Source organism: Cryptococcus neoformans, chromosome 6, assembly GCF_000149385.1.
Source record: "Cryptococcus neoformans var. neoformans B-3501A chromosome 6, whole genome shotgun sequence".
In the NCBI taxonomy this organism is placed as follows: Eukaryota; Fungi; Basidiomycota; class Tremellomycetes; order Tremellales; family Cryptococcaceae; genus Cryptococcus; species Cryptococcus deneoformans.
The window spans coordinates 1,310,300-1,328,925 of record NC_009182.1 but is presented as its reverse complement, the minus strand read 5'-3'; the positions used below and the strand labels follow the sequence as shown (position 1 = coordinate 1,328,925).

Here is an 18,626-nt window from a genome sequence, read left to right as displayed (position 1 = left end):
AGACCCTTTCAAAAGTAGGCAGTTCAAGCCCTACAACAAAGAAGCACGTCTTACAATGCCCCAATCTACACCGTACTCAAAATAACTTATCATTTCGAAGGGAAAGAGGAAAAATTATGTATGCGAAAAGTCAGTTGATCTATTGTCTTTTGTCTTATTGTTCGAAGTTTGCGCCAAAGCAAATGGTAGATCGGCAGTGTCAGAGAACAATAAGAACGGTGAACAGTTCGGCATTCGGATTCAGGGTCCGCAAAGCACCAAAGTGTCAATTTAAGGCACAAAAGACCAGCCATTCGCGAAGGTGGTGCTTATTTTTTGCCGAAGATGATGCCAGCTGCAGCAGCAGCAGCAGGCAAAATTAAATGCGTATCTCCTCCGTGTCATTCTTCGTTCTTGTGCCTTCTGCCCTTTTGTTCTCTTGCCTGCTGTTTTTCTATATCGCTTCTCAACAAAGGTAACTACGGCTGAAAAACCAGAAGCCAGAAGTCAGAGAGGGGAAAGTATTTCGGACACCCCCCCTCCTTCTACTTTGGGTAATTTTGACAGAGCGGCCGAGAGATAACACTATGGGGCCCCTGTAGGGCATCCTCGAGTCCCTTGTGCCAGTTTTTTACGTAACTAGCTCAGATGATTGTCGCCAAAATGTCGCGTGTGCTAGACCGCAACACGACAAAAGCAACGAGCAGCGCCAACAAACGCGTTTTCTCTACTGTACTGACTGTAATAACGCGCCTCCTTTTTGCTGTCGTTTAAATACTTTTCATCCTCCTAAGAAACTTATAACGTATTCGAAAACACCATGACTTCGATTGATTTAGGCCCTTCGGATCCTCCTTCTCCCCAACTCAGTATCTGCCTACCTTCTCCTATTATCCGCGTCCCAGAGGCCGAAATATACTCGGGACATCAATCAATGGCGTTTAATTTTGATGAAGGTAATCTCCATGCCATGGAAGGTTTGGATTCATCGGAAGTCCCCAATATGGCTGACGAAGAGAATAGCGAGGATGACATTATCCAGGCTCCCATTGACTCCCTCAACGACGACGAGATGATCTCTACCCCTGGGCTCGACGAGCAAGCGTACTACCAATCTAAAGACGAGTGTAGAGGCGCTGTCCAGGCTTACGCCGCCTCACAAGGCTTCGCTGCTGTTGTTAGGCGGAGCAAAAGGAAGAAGCCAACGAAAACTCACAAGACGGCAGAGAATTGATACAATACTTGTGCATCTTTAGAGACGAGTATGAGGTGTGTTGCATATATTCCCAATACTTTTGTTCGCGTATGTTCCTTCCTTCTTTCTGTCCCTTTTGTAATCGTGCTGATATAAATGTTTAGTTGAAAGGCTCCATATCCCGCGTTGCCTTGAAGCTTCTTGCTGAACAGTTAAGTTTGGCCAAACGATATATGGACGATTACGCTGAAGGTGTTGATGACTTCGAACAATCACACCCGTGCAGTGGCTCCTTCACAACATCCCATGGATTGCCCTGCGCGAATGGATGATGAAACACACAGATTCCATTCAGCTGGAAGCTCTGCCCGATTCAGGCTCAGGTGTAACATTTGTCGCACATCCCTGAATGAGGAACAGTCAAGGAGGTACATTGCCTCCTTGATTGAGAGTGGAGATGTTCCAAGGAGGGTCATTGGATTACGAACACCTACTCCAAGGTGAAAGAAGATACATAAAAAGCTTTTAGTTTATATCAGCTTTGTTCGACAAAAAAGCATCTTGAAAAAGTCGCCACCGGGTTTCGGCATCGCACACAGATGTAGAACTGGCTGGTGTGCGAAGGATGAGTCAGCAGGGCTTGAGGTGAAAGGTATATAAGACAGTAGTTTTCCATAGTTTTAGATACCTGTCGATCCACTATTGTTGTCCTCTCCAAGTACCTTTCATCTACTTACTCTATCCTCTTCCGGCACTGGTCTGGCTGTCTGCTAAAAGAGACTCTCAGATCATTTTTGTCCCTAACCTGTTGAAGGCTATCGCCAGAAGAGGATAGCCCCCTGACAACCATGTTCATCCTAACTGGCGTCTCCGCTCTGCCGTAAGTCTCATCAAATTCCTTGATCATATTAACGAACTTGTTGGCACCCCAGATACATCTGTCATAGGCTGGATAATGTATTTGACTTACCCAAAGTAGAAGGAGGGGGAGTGTCCCAAAAAATAGGGGGGTGTGTCCGAAATAGTTCCCGTACCGGAAAAAGAATCCAAACGATGTGGATGTGCCATTGCCGAGTTTGACAGCAAAAAAACGATAGTGAATCCGAAGACGAGAATACACTGTTGGGGGATGACGAGAATTGGAATGAGGTTTTCAGTACAATTAATATCACTGCTGAACAAAAGGCGCAGATGGAGAGACGGAAAGCGCAATTGGCCGCCATCAGGGAGATTGCCAACGGTAGTAGCGATGATGAGGGTGGGAGCGATAATGATTTGGAAACGCGCGCGAAGCGACGAGCGATGGCGAGCTCCGAGCCTGGAGTGCCTTTTTTCGATGGGAGTGACAGTGATGAATATGACGAGCCCATGGTGACGCCATCGGCAATGGTGAGTGGAAGAGTCATAGGCCCAGATGAGGACGATGAGAATTAATTGAGAGAGATGCTATCTTGTCCACCATATTGTAATCTTCTTGCATGCACTTGTGGAGACTTTGAAAGCAAGGAACGGCTTTAACCCCTCATCATTTTGTTGCCTGTCTGGTTATCACAACACTTCCTAAACCAGACAGTTATTAATCGATCCTCTCAACACGTGTCATGGATGTCATGCCGGTCAGCGAAACCATTCGGAGCCTCAGCTTGAGGAAGATGTTGAACAGTGAAGGGATGGAAGAAGGATAGTTTAGCCTGGACGTAACAGCGAGGATCCGGACAAAGAGAGGCGGACTGATGTCACTCTTTTTTAAAAGGGACTGATCAGTGGAAAAGGAAAAGAAGTCGTACCAAGTTCGGAGGTTAGTCACACCCATAACTCCGGAGTAGAATGATAGGAACGGGTACGAATGTTCAAGATGGGGCTAGCCTTCGTTCATCGAGGAAGCGGTGTTGACAGGAGATGTACCGATATACGTCAGAGAGAAGACGACGACTACAGAAATGGGGGATGCTTCCATCTGGCCGAAGGACGATCGAATGGTATTGTGACGACGGTAAAGGGGCACGATCAAAAACGACGGGAATGGAAAGGATGTGAATGGGTATTAATGTGACCAGTGGGGACGAAGCAGGAGAAGGGGTGATCCCCTGCTTCCTACCTGGGAAGAAGTAAGAACAAGAAAGGAGATACGAATGATAAAATAATATGACAACGAAGTCCAGTCTTCGAACACTTATCCGCCTTGACTTTACGTTTGCTCCCAAGTTCCAAGTTTCCACGGAAACGTAAAACGCGACGCGTCAAAAGATAAAAAGGTTCCAGATCGCCCCAAGCTCCAAGGCGCCAAGCCCCAAAGGAGAGGGAAATGGAACTACCGGAAGCAGGAATTCCCGGTCGGTCGGACGGTTTGTCGCCAGTCTCCGCGTTTTCCCTTTATTTCCCCCCCGGCGACGCGCACATGGTGCCCCGGTGACATAAGGTTATTTAAATCTCCCCAATTATTTTGAACCGCGAGTTCCCCGACGTCCCCAACGGATCCTGTTCCAGCAAAAAAGTCGTCGTGTCCTTCGAGCGCTTTGTGTATGCGCATACACCGCACATCAGTATTCCAGGACACTGTGCAGTGGAATGACGGTATATATATCCTCCCCCACTCCCGCTCAGCAGAGAGTGAATCGAAGTTAGCTGTACTTTGTGAGAGAACCGAGTGAGTTATCCTTTCAGAGAAGGAATGAAGAAAGCAAAAGCTAACGCGAGTTGGCAGAGAGCTAAACGAAACGGAACCCGTTATTACCGACACACAGAGCCAAAAAAGTTCAAATACATATCCGCAACCAATTCCACAACCCACAACCCATCCACTGCATTTCCAACTTGTCACATATTGCATAACCTCCCAACTACCCACTTTACATCCACACATATTGCGCTCTACGCCATTGCACCAATTTAGATTTGTGAGTGACTACCGGTAACAGTAACATTGCGGGGAACCTGACTCAGCACAGACTATCCCCGCTCTTTAGTGACTAGCCATCCATCCGTCCACAACCCATCCATCACCTATCCACCTCTTGCAGTGGAAACCACTCGTACAATACACATTTAATAACCAAAATGTCATTCAATCTCGTTCCATCTCCACCTCGACTCTCCGGCCCATCCTCCTCCCTTGATCATACCTCGAGGCACGACGACAACTTTTCCTTTTCCGAATTCCCCGAGTTTCCCGATTTCGCATCTCGCTCCAAAAGTGGAGAAAGAAGGGAAAGCGGATCTTCATCTTGTGATAGCTGGAGTTTAGGGTCTTCGCCTACGGATGAATGTGATGCTGAGAGATCGCCAGAGCGGAAGGGGAAGAGAGTGTTGAGTGATGGTGTCGAAGACGGAAAAGCGGAAGAAGATGGTGATGGTGATGAACAGGGTATTCACAGTTCACCACTCCTCAATTCCGCGTCGCCTTCCCTCCGTCCTCGTCCGACGCTTTCACGTTTTACCTCTGATCCCGGCCGTTCTTCCGTCTCCCACTCCCAATCCCATTCCCACTCCCATACGTTTGCGCCGGTCCCACCACAGCGAGCTGTCCGCCCGAGAGGTCTTACCCCCCTCACCCCTCTCACGCCTTCCATTCCTTCCTCTTCCCATTCCACGTCCTCTGGGATCAGCCCCACCTCATCGTACCCGCACCGACCATCTGGCCTTCCCAAATCCCAACCCCTCTCCCGCGCGCTTTTCGCGCGTATGGCCGACACACCGCACTCGGGCATGAGTCTCGGTATCGCCGCTAACGGGTCAAAAGGAAAAGGAAAAGGAAAAGGACAAAAGATTATCGTACCCACGAAGAGTTTTAGGACGAGTTTTACGCTGGACATGACGGCGAGTGAATTGGCTAGGCGATAAGCCCAGAGCACGAAAAGGGAAAGATTACGAATATTATGTTGGACGGACAAAAGCATGAGCGCCTGCATAAAGACTACTTTCTGGGATATTAGCAGTTTGGAAACGAAGATTTATCAGCTTCTTTTTGTGTGTACATAGCTATTCCACTCGCAATTCAGTTTATATGTAACAGAGGAGATGGAAGAGAACTAGTGTAATAGCCCCATTTGTTTTTGCTTGTAGATGTAGAATTTGCACCCCAACCAATCACTCCGGTTCAAGGAAGATTTGGGGAGTTGAGATGGATATATCATCGATATTTAAATCATCGAGGAGATGTAGAATGTGGTTTTTCACCGCAACTCGACAGCTCGATCGAGATAGCCAATATTTAACGCCAAAAGGTAGTTGAATGGTGTAAGGTGACGAGAACTGAAACAAGGAGAAAGAAGCAAACCAGCAGATTGTAGTATAGGTTGCTGGCATATTCCGGCAACAGCAAATATTTATACGATAGCTTTTTTCTCAAAGGTCCAGTGTTGTGAAAAAAGTTCCAGCATCATCAATTTATTTGGCCATTTTGATTAAGCCGCTGTCGGAATGATGAAGACCCCGCCGGCCGTGGGTGCGGTACGAATAATTTGGAGATGGTGGAGATGATTTGTAGCGGATAATAATAGTGGTGTATGCGGGATTACGATGAAGGTGAGGATGAGGATAGGATAGGGAAGGGGGGCGCATCTCCTCGCCACCTCATTCCCTCGCCTCGTCAGTCTGCATTTTCTTCGCATACCTTCCACCATCCCCCGCCCCAAAACAGCAGAGAGGCTTCGTCGTACGTCCTCCGGTTAAGAGACCATTGGTTCTCAGGTTCATCCTGTCGGAAGTCGGCCATTCCATGTGGCTCGAATGTTGAAAGCAGGAGGAAAAGGTCTAGTGGACAATTTCAATGATTATTCCCGATGACAGGGAGAACGGCGGACAGTTGATGTTTGAGCATGATTGGGTTTGAGGCTGATTTGTGCAGCATCTGGGTGGCATGCTCGGATGACCTGGATAGCTGGAAAGGTCAAGGATGGGGAGCAAGAAGACAGACACATGGTTCATTGCCTCTGTGCGTCCACATGACGGCCGTCTGTCATAAGATGGTAAATCCATCCCGAGCGAAGTGAGCACTCTGTCTCTACAAACCCACCCAGCGTTGCTGACAACGGTATAGTGTGTCTTATCCTCTTTGGCTCATACAATACATCCTTTTCATGTCGGCTCCGATGTTCGTATAGGGCTTTTGTATGGTATATCCTGTAAGCGATTGAAACTACCAGCGTAAAAAGTTCCTAATCGCTTTTGCGTGATTTCACACTTCGCGCAGATAAACCCAGTAAAGGAGTCACACGTTTCAGTTCAATCAGAGTCGAACGAGGGATTTGAGTGAGTCGTTCGGTGGCATGCAAGTTGCGAGTTGAGAGTTGCTAGTTGCAAGCACTGACGGTTTACTGATTTAGCTTTGTGGACGAGCGCCTACTCAGAATGGGGTGTGCGAGAGATTTATAAGAACGATCAAGGAGATGGCGGAGTGCATGTTAGCCTTGTCAGAACTTGGACATCGTTATTGGGATTATGGAACGAAGTAGGCCTCGGTAAGCGCGCACGTGCGTTGAGGGCTTCATGCGTTGCGGTATAGCATCTCCCGAGCAATTTGGCTTCGGATGGAACCATGAGATTCAACGCCCCATGGCGGATGACATGGTTCGGAATTCGGTATGTGCTCAATGTATCTCCCTCTGTATTCCCACGAGGTGTTTATCGCTAATAATGAATGTTTTAATCTAATCTCATGTAGCTGGAAAAGAAATATCGAGTATGGCGATACCGACCCGTCAGCAGATGGTGCGCTAGTCATATAACCACAGTTCACCATGCCAATTGCATGTTAACCCCGAGTTATAGGGCGTCTTTTGCTCGAAAGTGTGCGTGCAAGGGAAGAGATTGTCGCCAAGCTAGACGTTCTGTGCTACCAGGTGAGTACAACTTCCTCTTTTTCCTTCGTATCTGTCTCCTGTGTTCTCCTAATCTGATCTGATGAGCTTTATTCAGTGTAATGCTGTTGTCGCACCCCATAAACTGCGTGTGCATGTTGGTGCTCACATCCTTGCTCATCACTACCAGATGGGCATCCCAAAGACCCAAAAGCCGGTAGGTCATACAAAGTAATGTCAATTTAACCATGCTGATTGTGTTTATTAGGTGGGAAAGCATTATCCTTGTGGTTTTTGTGGTCGAGAAGGCTGCACCCTCCTCCTAAAGGCCTCCAAAAGCGGGAAAACACCTCAAGCGTCTTCTGATTGTCCAAGATTCCAGCTGTTTCAACGGCTGAGTGCCTTGAAATCAAAAGAATGCAGCAATGCGCCTGTACGCCGCAAAGAGCGCTTGCGGAGACGACGGCAACTATCGAGCTTCATTTCTCAGAAGTGAGCTCGTAGCCCGAGTGAGTGTCTAATTTCCATTACAGTCTGATACTGATTGCTACAACGGTAATAGGTCCTGCAAGTCCTCAATACGGGTCCGGCCTCCCTTAAAAAAGGGAACAGCCATTATGGGGCCCCCACCACTGCCCAAAGATCGAAGGCCACTGCGTCAAAGATCGAAGGCCACTGCGTCTTCGATCTCCACCATTATGTACGCGTCCTCGCTCGTGAGTGGGATAACGAAAATTTCACCAAGAGACTTCCATTAACCGGTTTCAACTCGCCGCTCAGGTACATTTTGTTCTCTCCGTGGCTCCGAAAATCGACAATGTCGATATAGCCTTACATGATACGGTCTATCATTCCGGCATTTTCTTTTTTCGAAGTCTGAAGGAAGTCGAACAGCAGGCCATCATAGACTTCTATGATGGGTAAGTCTACAGGTCCATGGCCTTCCTGTCTGCTTGTTTTCTCTCACTGACTTGGATGGATACCAGCCATGCTCGAGACGACCGGGGAGAAGGGGATGGGAGGATTAGCAGCATGTGGCAGGATTTGTGGAGGTGGAGGAGGTCGCAGCAGAGGAGGGGGGAGTGATGGTGGGCCGGGGGATGAAATATGTATTAATATAACCAATGTATAAATAATGCCTGCTACGAAGACGGCTTTGCTCGACATTCAAAAGTTCCTCTAGCCTGCAGTGGAGCATTGGAAAGACAGCAGATGGTTGTTGAAATAGTGCCAAGGCTATGATAAACTAAATCAAGGTCCTGCAATCCCAGTCAAGCCTAGTCACCGGTTGGGAAAGAACCCCAGACTAGAGTGGGATTGATGGAACGTTATGTATACATATACAGGTAGAATAAAAGCTTGGAATGGAATTGATGGCAGTTTATGTATGCATTTGAAGGTGGCATAAGTCCTTTTAGGGTGCTTATGAAAAGTGCTCGACAGGCTTGGAGCTGAGTTTTGGTCAGGTGTCGAAACACCTTACAAGGTCATTCGAAGGTCATTCCCAGGTCCCCCCAAGGTGCCCACGGCCCAGTAAATTAGTGCACAGAATTTTCAGGCGTTGGAAACTTTTAATTTAATTATTCACGCAGTTTGTAAACGCCGCGTCCGGTCGAGGGGCAAATTCGGCGGCCCCCGCAGACATTCACAGATTCTCGAACGGTTTTCAAGGTCTTCCGCGGCTCATCTGATCTTAAAAGGTTACACAGATTCGGCTGATGTACACCAAGAAGAGGGCGGCGTTGATGAAGGAGTGAGCATAGTGCTGGTATTGTGGTCATCGCCTCTTATTTATATCCCATACGACTATGCATAATTGTCCTGCTCATGATCCCAAGCTACATTGTCAAAGGGAAAAGTATGCAGTAGATACGAGAGGGGTACAACAACTAACAACAACAACTGAGCAATCTCTATGTTATCTCTCTTGTTCTTGCCGCTCGGGAGCCACAGACCTGCGTCACGTGACCAGCCCAGCAGACCGCCCCCCGTCTCCTGGCGGCAGCGAATCTGGGAGTTGATGTCAAAAATCGGGTCTTGCATGCCTCGACGCCGAACAGGGCGAAAGCGTCAAAGTCTTGGTGGTGATCTCACGTCGTGACTTTTTTGAATGGAATCAAATTCGGCTGGTGGCTTTGCCAAAGTCACCACTTTGACGCACTTTCAGAAATTATTAAGAGGGAAATAGAACCAGGGACCAGCTTACTAAGGCCCAATGTGGCACTTAATTACACCCCACTGTTTTCTTTATTATTAAAGTTATATCTGATCCCCCACATAAAGCCATTGACGCTGCTCTTCTTCACCTCGACTCTTTGCTACGCTTTTGGCCACCTCTCACTCTCGTCAGCCCCGTAATCCGCCTTTCCTTCTTCCAGCCACCCCTGCGCACGGACGGGAGCAAGGTTACCGAATAAAGGATCTAAAGCGCCAAGCGGCTCGTCCAATTCAGGCTAGCATCTCACAAAATGCCCCGCTCTCTTTCTCGCTCTGTCTCTCCCCGCCCCCGCTCTCCGTCCCTCTCGCCCCCTCGCCCAGACAGCCGCTCTTCACGTGGCAGGAGCTTGACTCCAGATGATATCCCGGCTTACAAGCGAAAGAGGTATGCGAATTTAATCCCATCTGTAATGCTGGCTAATAAATTGCAGGTCCCCATCTCCCAATCCACGAGATCGTCCTGCATCCCCTCCTACTCGTCGACGACGCTCTCAGTCTCCGTATCGCAATTCTAACCGAGCAGAAATCGACAGGCCCAACGTCAAGGATATTGACCCTAACCGCCGACGTGCTCGAGAGAATGCTCTTTTGGAAAAACAAATAAACATGGCTCTGGCGGACGATGGCGATGCGGATGGGACGGTCGCAACGACTAAAAAATCGGCAGATGAGATTGCTAGGGCGGAATTTGCAAAGCTGCTTGGATCAAGGAGTGGTGGAGCGTACATCCCTCCGGCAAAGTTGAGGGCTATGCAAGCAGAGGCTGCCAAGGACAAGACGAGTGCAGAGTATCAGAGGATAAGCTGGGATGCGTTGAAGAAGAGTATCAATGGTTTGATCAACAAGGTCAACATCTCAAACATCAAGCACATTGTCCCCGAGCTGTTTGGCGAGAACCTCATTCGGGGTAGGGGTCTTTTCGCTAGGTCTGTCATGCGTGCACAAGCTTCATCGTTGCCGTTCACTCCGGTCTTTGCGGCTTTGGTTGCTATCATCAACACCAAATTGCCCCAAGTTGGCGAACTGGTATTGATTCGATTGATCAGTCAATTCAGACGAGCTTACAAAAGAAACGATAAGGTGTGTATTTCTTCTCTTTGTCCGTATGGATAATTCTAATATCTTGTAGACTGTTTGCCACGCCACTTCCACCTTCATCGCTCATCTTTGTAACCAATATGTCGCTCACGAAATCGTTGCCCTCCAAATACTCCTTTTGTGCCTCGATCGTCCCACTGACGACTCTATCGAAGTTGCCGTCGGGTTCATGCGTGAAGTCGGTCAATTCCTTTCCGAAAACTCTCCCAAAGCAAACAATACCGTCTTTGAACGATTTCGAGCCGTTTTGCACGAAGGCCAGATTAGCAAGAGGTGTCAATACATGATAGAAGTCTTGTTTCAAGTCAGGAAGGACAAGTATAAGGATAACCCCGCCGTTCCTGAGGGTTTGGACTTGGTCGAGGAGGAGGAGCAAATCACCCATAGGGTGACTTTGGATGATGAATTGCAGGTGCAAGAGAGTTTGAGTAGGTCCCTTTCATATCGAAAAATTCGAGCAATTTTTTACTGACTTGCTACCTCTCAAAAGACTTGTTCAAGGCCGATCCTAACTTTGTCCAAAACGAAGAACGTTATAATGCAATTAAGCGTGAGATTCTGGGTGATTCTGATGATGAGTCTGGTACCGAATCAGGCAGTGAATATTCCGAATCTGAAGACGATGAAGATGAGGATGTTGCCCCAGAAAAGGCTGGAATTCAGGATATGACGGAAACAAACTTGATCAATCTGAGAAGGACGATTTATTTGACCATCATGAACTCGGTAGGCCCTTTCTCGATACATTTTGATTATCATGGCTGATAGCTTGTAGCTCAATTTTGAAGAAGCTGTACACAAGCTCATGAAAGTGAACATACCCGAAGGCCGAGAGGTAAGCCCAGATATCCCTTTGTTGCAAGGATCAACAATAACGTCTATCAGATTGAGCTTTGTAATATGGTTATCGAATGTTGTTCCCAAGAACGAACATATTCCAACTTTTACGGTCTCATCGGCGAGAGATTCTGCAAGCTTCACCGAATTTGGACCGATGCATTCCAAGAAGCGTTTCAAAAGTATTACGATACCATTCATCGATATGAAACCAACAAGCTGCGTAACATTGGCCGTTTCTTTGGCCACCTTCTCGCATCCGACGGTATTTCATGGGCAGTTCTTCACGTCGTTCATATGAACGAGGAAGAGACCACCTCTTCCAGCCGTATCTTTGTTAAGATCGTGCTTCAAGAAATGGTCGAAGAGATGGGTATCAACCGTGTTGCCGAACGATTCCGCATTCCCGACCTCAAACCCGCGTTTGCCGGCATGTTCCCCATGGACAACCCCAAGAATGCCCGATTCTCTATCAACTACTTTACCTCTATCGGCATGGGCAAGGTTACCGAAGATATGAGAGAGTACCTCCAAAACGCTCCCAAGCTTTTGGCAGCTCAGCAGGCTGCATTGGCCGCTGCAGAATCGTCAGATTCCGATACGGATTCGAGCTCGGATATATCATCGTCTTCTGACAGCGATAGCGACACTGACTCGGACGCGAGTAGCTATTCGCGTCGTTCGAGGAGAAGGAGGTATAGTTCTGACTCACGTTCGCCACCTCCTCAAAGGAGGAGGTATAGTTCAGACTCTCGCTCGCCTTCGCCCCCTCCCCGTCGAAGGCAGTACTCTGATGAACCCCGTTCCCCTTCTCCCCCTCCCCGCCGAAGGAGATATTCTGATGACTCTCGTTCCCCTTCTCCGCCTCCTCGAAGGAGGTACTCGGGCGACTCCCGTTCCCCTTCTCCGCCTCCTCGAAGGAGGTACGCGGACGACTCTCGTTCCCCATCGCCCCCGCCCCATCGAAGGAGATATTCTGATGACTCTCGTTCCCCCTCGCCACCTCCTCGTCGAAGGAGGTACTCGGACAACTCTCGTTCCCCATCTCCACCTCCCCGACGACGATGATCTGGTTCATGTGCAGAAAGGAAAAGGGAGGGCATAAGGAGGATGGATAGATTGGAAATGAAGAGGGAATATGATGATAGTAGTAGGGGAAGGAAGAGGGATAGCTCGCTTAGGGAGGTAAAAAAAAAAGTAGAATCTTGGTGGTTCGGGGTTGGTAAACCTATGTAGTATGTCTAAAGTAATGCAACACGGTTTGTGCCTAGTCTGTGGTTTCTCTAGGCCATCGATATACATGCAATACAATGTGGTCACAAGAGCAAAGAACAGATGTTTTCGAAGCTGAACCAGTAAGTAACCGTCCCGTCAGCAGGAGCTGGAATCTGGAGTACTTGTAACACAGTCACAAAAGAAGTAATTTAATCATAGACATAGCCGCCAGCCATCATTCTTTCAGCAATTAAATGATGACGTGTAACTTGGAAGTGTGTTGTGCTGGCTGCGCTGGCTGAGCTTCGTCATTCACACCACGGATGTCCTTCGGCGCTCTTTTGTTCTTGTTTCCAACACCTTATTCTGCAGTACTCAATTATCCCAACCATGCCACTCACCGCTTCCCAACAACAGGCGTTATCCCAGCTATGGGCAGTCACGTCCTCCGCAACGGACGCAGCGAGAGAGCGCGATGAACGATTATTGAGGGAGAACGGGTGGGATGTCCAGGTCCGTTGGCTTGTTCACCTCGCTCCCTCTGGCTTATGGTTTAACTGATGCCGGTTCCATTTTCCTATTTTTAGACCACCGTCGAGCAAATATTTAGTATGGCAGATGATGCCAATTTGTCTTCTCCTGGAGATGCTGGGCCTTCAACCTCTCGGAATCGACTTGGCGCCCATGACCCTGATCAGGACCCGCTTTTACCGCCCATTCCTCCGGGTGCCCGTAGATTGTCTGGTACAGGCGCTCGAAGGCCAAGACCCAAACCGCGAGCTGCGCCGGGCACGACTGGAATAGGAATTGGAATTTGGGATATCATCGTTTGGCCTGTGGGGATGTTGTTCTCGATAGTAGGCGGAGTATGGTACTTTATCGGTGAGTATAGTTTCATCGCCGAAGAGATCTGGATAGATGGCTCTCTAACATATCTAAAGTACGAACGTTCGTTCCACTCTCTTTCCTTCCTCATATACCCTCTTTCCTCCTCCCTCCTTCACCTTCACCTCCTTCCATCCCACGTCCACCTCAGGACCCCACCACAGCACACCTCGCCTTCCTCCAGTCTCTCTCTTCCCTCACCGGCCTCCCACCATCTGAGCTCCCTGAAATTTATGTTGGTCCTTACAGGGAGTTCCTTACGCACATCAGGAAGGAGCTTCTCGTGGGCCTTATTGTGCTGGTGAGCGAGGAACATGAAGATGATGAATCGTTCAAGAAAGGATCGTTGGCCGACAAAGATGTTGTACAAGCGTTGAGGTCTGAGGGAGTTATTGTTTGGGCGGCAGATATCTCTTCTCGGGAAGGCTATCAGGGTGAGCCAAACTATGGTCTTAACTTCGTTTTTCTAACATGTACAGCGTCACAAACTCTCCTGGCCACTACTTATCCCTCCCTCACATTCCTCTCCCTCCTCCCTTCCACATCATCCTTACCCACTACCTCTTCCTCACCCAAACTCACTCTCCTCAACACCCTCTCCGGGCCCCCATCCACCATCACCTCCCCAACGTCCATCATCACGACCCTTCAGACTGCCGTCCTCCCCCGTGCTCGTCCATTCCTCAATCGGCTTAAATCCGAACGACTTGCGGTCGAAGAAGCACGCTATGTACGGGCTGAACAAGATCGTGCGTTTAGAGCTTCCGAGGCGAAGGATCGGGAGCGGATGAGGGTGGCAAAACAAAAGGAAGAAGCTGAGCGGATCAAAAAAGAAAGGGAGGAGAAGGAGAGGCGAGAGAAAGAGGCGATCAAGGAGAAGAGGAAAATATGGAGGAGATACGCGAGAAAGCATCTGCTTTCGCCTTCCAATGGCCCCATACGCGTTGCTCTGAGAACGCCCCTTTCGTCAGCAAGGCATTTACATCACTTTACACCCTCCTCGTCTACCTTGTCGCTGTATATCTTTGCAGAGACTTTGCTCATCCCAGCGTCAGCCAAGAAAGAAGACGATCCCGATACCCCGCCAGAAGGGTACGACCCCCTTGCGTACTTGTCAAGTTCAAGCTCCGACACCAATGCCAATGGCACTCGTATTTCAGATATCATAGGGGAAGAAGAAGTCGGTGATTGGCCATTCACGCTCGTCACTGCATACCCCCGCCAAACGATCCCTTGTGTCCTTGCAGAAGGAGAAAAAGTATGGGAGACTGTACAGAAAGCTGGAGGAGCAATGTTCCTTGAGAAACGGGAGGGATATACTTTTGGATTGAGTGAAGAGGAAGAAGAGGGGGAGAGTGAGGAAGAGATTGTTAGTGATAGTGATTAGTCATGATCATGCTAAGGTCTGCTTCAGCTGGGAGGTTAATAAGCGGAGGAACAGGAAAGGGACAGGCGATTTGAGTGATCTCAGTTCATCATGACGAATCAGTTGGTATGATTTGCATCGATTTTTCATCCTAATTATATGTGTTTATCAAGAAAATGAAATTAAAGCTGTAAATGATAAATTAACAGATTGTCCACAGTTTGAGATCCCACAAATGTCACTTCTTTCCTTTATGATAGCCTCCTTCACGCCTCTTCATTAGCCCGTTGCCTCTCCGCCTCCTCCATTGCGGCCCCATTTAAACTATATATAAAACTCTCGAACGGCATAACATCGCTATCCGGCCTCGCGGCACTTCTCGCCGTCAGATGACTCCAGTTACTCAAACTACGCTTATGCCACCCCAATCCGCCTCCTCCATTCATGTCCACGCCCATGCCAGCAACACCTGCAAGGGGACTCTCACATACAGGAATAGTGTAAGGGATCGGTGCCCAGGGGATAAGGTTGGCATGGGTGGTCGTGAAATGGATAACCTTGGGTGTGCCGTATGAAGTAGAAATGGAAGTGTAATCGGAAGTGAAAGTGGAAGTAGGGTACGAAGTGGAGGTGGAGATAGGGTTGGTATCGAAAGAACAGTGGGAGAGAGGTGTGTCTGTTGGCCAGGCGGATGGAGGAACCTTTTTGGGAGGTGTCAAGATTCGTGACGATCTTGCCCCTGATCCCAACCCTGATACCGATTGTGGAGTCATATACGGCAGCCCGAACGCCTTGCGCTCCATATCGGTATTGATGGTTGGCGTTGGTCTTCCAGAACCGGAAGAAGTTATAGTAAAAGCCAAATTGAATCCGGTATACGTCGAGATGGTAGGTAAGGGCGGCGGGAATTCCCCTGCCGCACATCCGGGAAGGGAGAGCCAGGGATGACAAGCAGAGTTGGAAGTATGGTCGGTCATCATGCTCATTCTTCGCTCGCTTGCAGGGGGCACCCCAAAGATGGAGATGATGTCGCTCGGAGCAATCGTACTCGCTCTCTTCGTCATTGGGCTAGGAGGAGGTTCATCGCTCGATAACCTTTGAAATCGAAACGAGGAAGTAGTATTGCCCGAATGGCCTGGGACGGAAGCGGTGGGGGAGGAGGATACGTTCCGGAACGTGTGGAACTGAGTGACTTTTTCCTGTTCGGCAGTAGGGTACCGGCTGGAGGGGGATGTATTGGCCGAATGGACATGTATTGGGGTCCCATGAGTAATGGAGTTTTCAGCGTCACTAGGCGTGTAATGCGTCATGAACGTTTCCTCTAGCGAGTATGCTGGTAACGCCGTTGTTCGTCTGCTATCTGTATAAGTAGTAGTCGCTACATCATTCTCCTCCAACACCGACATCATTCCCTCATCTCTCTCTCTCCTTCCATTACTCGTTCCGAACCTTGAAATCGACCCGGATCGATCAGAGTAACCAGATCGACCGGAACGTCCAGATCTCTGTGATCTCTGAGGACTCTCGGGACTCTGGGACCCCTCTGACCATGTAATCTCATCAGTGACGGTCGCTAACCCAAATGCTGATGCAAAAACACTTCTCTCAGTCGTTCTACCCCTCTGAGACGAAGGCCAAGGCGTTGTTGGGCTATTGTACCACTTATTCGACAATTCCTTACCCATTGCTTCCTCATAAGAAATGAAAACATCTTCTACACTAAGCGTCAATGAGGATCTATCACTTGTGCCGCTTGGTGCCAATCTTGGTCGACGTGGAGACGGGAGATACCATTGCTTCTCGCTCCTACCCTTGATGGGAGAAGGAGAAGCGTGCAAGGATAAAATCGATTCTTGGGGTCCTGGTCTAGTACGACGACGAAGCCGGCGCAGGCGTCTGATGAGCCAGAATGAGAACACGCTGATGAGGAAGATGATAGAAAGAGGCATAGCGAAGTAGAGAATGAGTTTACCGCCGACGGAGGAGATGAAGGAACTGCTGCTGTCTGAAGATCTGTTGGGGTAATCAACCCTCATCAGCTACATGTCCTTCTTCCACAAAGTTGAGACAGAAGTTAACTCACAATTCCGATAACGCATTGTCATTTGCTGTCAGGATGATAAAATCCAGGGCCATCTTGCTTTCATCGAGGTTGGTCATTGTTACATTCGTCATCTGGCTGCTGTCGAGATCTGTGCGGAACCATAGAAGCTCATACGCCATCAACCAAGGTGACTAGTTTGGAAGTTTAGCAAAGAATATACAATGAGTTGTTTACGACTTACAGACAAGTTCATAGACGGCGCGACAACATTTCCGTTTAAAGATAACTGGGCTAACCCATAATCGGGGCCGATTGTGCCGTATAAATAGATTGCCGATCCTGAACATCACTTTTTAGCCCTCCCCCTCTTCCCTTCTGAAAGAAGAACACTCACCCATTCCTGAAAAAGTAATGCTAGCCCCTTTGGAAGTTGTTACTGCCAACGTCTTATTAAAATCATTCCCAAAACTTCCCGCTTCACTCAAACTCGTCTGCATTCCCCTCCCGCTCCCCAAATGCGTCCAATCCCCTTCAAACTTTAGATCCACCGAGTTTGGATACGATCCATACAGATATGTATCATCAATCGTCACATTCGTTCCTTTCCCGCTCCCTCCCTGTTCAACAGGCCGTTGCGCCTCAATGCCCCGAAAGATGACCTGTCCAGAGGGAGGGATCGGACCAGAGTTCCAGGTGATTTGGTGAGACCCGGAAAGGAAGGGAGGAGAGGGTGTAAGGGATTTCATGACCGGTCGAGTTGGACGCGCAGGCGGTAATGGGTGTGGAGGCGTTGATGGATATAGTGGCGGAGCAGGATGAGAAGGTGGGGATGAGCAGGGTGAGAGAGGTGGCTATGCGCCACGAGGGGGGAAACTTAGCATTCACATAACATGGAGCGGTTGGAGATAAAGACCAGGTTGACTTGCTCCACCAATGTCAAGCAGCAAAGGAATTTCGTTGTTCCCGAAAAAGAAATGCGATAATCAAGAGTTTTGAGACTTACCAGTGACATTAAATGAAAGAGTAGAGTTATCGGTCGTTGTGAGATGTACTGTCTCGTCGTACCCATCCGCTTGAAAAGAGTAACCTGATGTCCAGGGGGATAAGCTGGAGCTTGAGGAGGCATATGAGATTAAAGGAGAGCTGGTGCCGTGTGCAAGTCAGCTCGGGGCCTTGATTTGGTGTGTGGAATGGGGAGTCCACTTGCCTGTCGGGAATGAAGAATGTATCTGAGTCTGAGACATCTCGCCTGATACGTTGATGAGGGGTTTGAGCTGAAAGGTGCGTAGAGCCGGCATGGCGAGTCATTTTGGTATGGTATCTTACACTGTTCTAAATAGACGGGAAATGAGATTGCTTCGAAGGAATGACCAATGGGCTAGGTCTCGCTTCAAATGAAGAAACCGCCTTGATATTAGTCGTGTGTGTTTAGGAAAGAGGGGATTTGAAAAGAGTATGAAGATGGAGATGTTGTCAAGAGTCGAATGGGATGATGATCAGGATCCCAGATAGATGTCGATTCGCTGAAAGCTGAAAGCCGTGGAGGTATTTCGTCTGATCGACAAAGATTGAGCGATGAGCGGCCTGGGTGCCAAAGACCTAAATTGTAGCAGTAACGACCTCGGCCACGTTTGGGTGATTCAAATGAAGAGTGAACAAGTCAGGTATATTAGCAGACGGCTAAATGGAGGTACGGGCTTCCCTGTTGTGTTCATGCTGTAAGACGGAAGGCTTTCTGAAAAGGTCGAACGGGTCAGTATCGAATGAGGAACGATACGATCGCGTCCTCCTGCTGTGTATCATCAGGAGCTTGATTGTGTGGGATATCCTGTTTGTGTGTTTGAGAGGCGCGTCGGCGCGTCAAAGACGCTTGGATCATTATGTGTCTTCTGGTGTTGCTGCTCGCTGCTCGTCGGACGCTGGACGCTGAACATCCCCATTCAATATGTCGAATGTCCGGCTGATATCCTGGAGAGGCCTGATGACCTGATT

The 18,626-nt window shown here is 48.7% G+C and overlaps 4 protein-coding genes across 4 annotated transcripts; 3 read left to right on the top strand and 1 right to left on the bottom strand.

Annotated features, from left to right (window-relative positions):
- Positions 1-4,231: 4,231 nt before the first annotated feature.
- Positions 4,232-5,014, top strand: CNBF4450 (hypothetical protein; the record flags this gene model as incomplete). Its single annotated transcript, XM_769673.1, has 1 exon — positions 4,232-5,014. One exon carries the CDS (start codon positions 4,232-4,234, stop codon positions 5,012-5,014), a length of 783 nt encoding a protein of 260 aa, XP_774766.1.
- Positions 5,015-9,440: 4,426 nt separating this feature from the next.
- CNBF4440 (hypothetical protein) lies at positions 9,441-12,192 on the top strand (the record flags this gene model as incomplete). The annotated part of the gene is made up of 6 exons (XM_769672.1): positions 9,441-9,574; positions 9,621-10,269; positions 10,319-10,715; positions 10,778-11,013; positions 11,063-11,122; positions 11,173-12,192. The coding sequence occupies 6 exons, from the start codon at positions 9,441-9,443 to the stop codon at positions 12,190-12,192; spliced, it is 2,496 nt and encodes an 831-aa protein (XP_774765.1).
- Positions 12,193-12,729: 537 nt separating this feature from the next.
- On the top strand, positions 12,730-14,611 carry CNBF4430 (hypothetical protein; the record flags this gene model as incomplete). Its single annotated transcript, XM_769671.1, has 4 exons — positions 12,730-12,852; positions 12,927-13,221; positions 13,281-13,658; positions 13,704-14,611. 4 exons carry the CDS (start codon positions 12,730-12,732, stop codon positions 14,609-14,611), a joined length of 1,704 nt encoding a protein of 567 aa, XP_774764.1.
- Positions 14,612-14,856: 245 nt separating this feature from the next.
- CNBF4420 (hypothetical protein) lies at positions 14,857-17,131 on the bottom strand (the record flags this gene model as incomplete). Its single annotated transcript, XM_769670.1, has 4 exons — positions 14,857-16,603; positions 16,674-16,825; positions 16,876-16,973; positions 17,029-17,131. The coding sequence occupies 4 exons, from the start codon at positions 17,129-17,131 to the stop codon at positions 14,857-14,859; spliced, it is 2,100 nt and encodes a 699-aa protein (XP_774763.1).
- Positions 17,132-18,626: the final 1,495 nt, after the last annotated feature.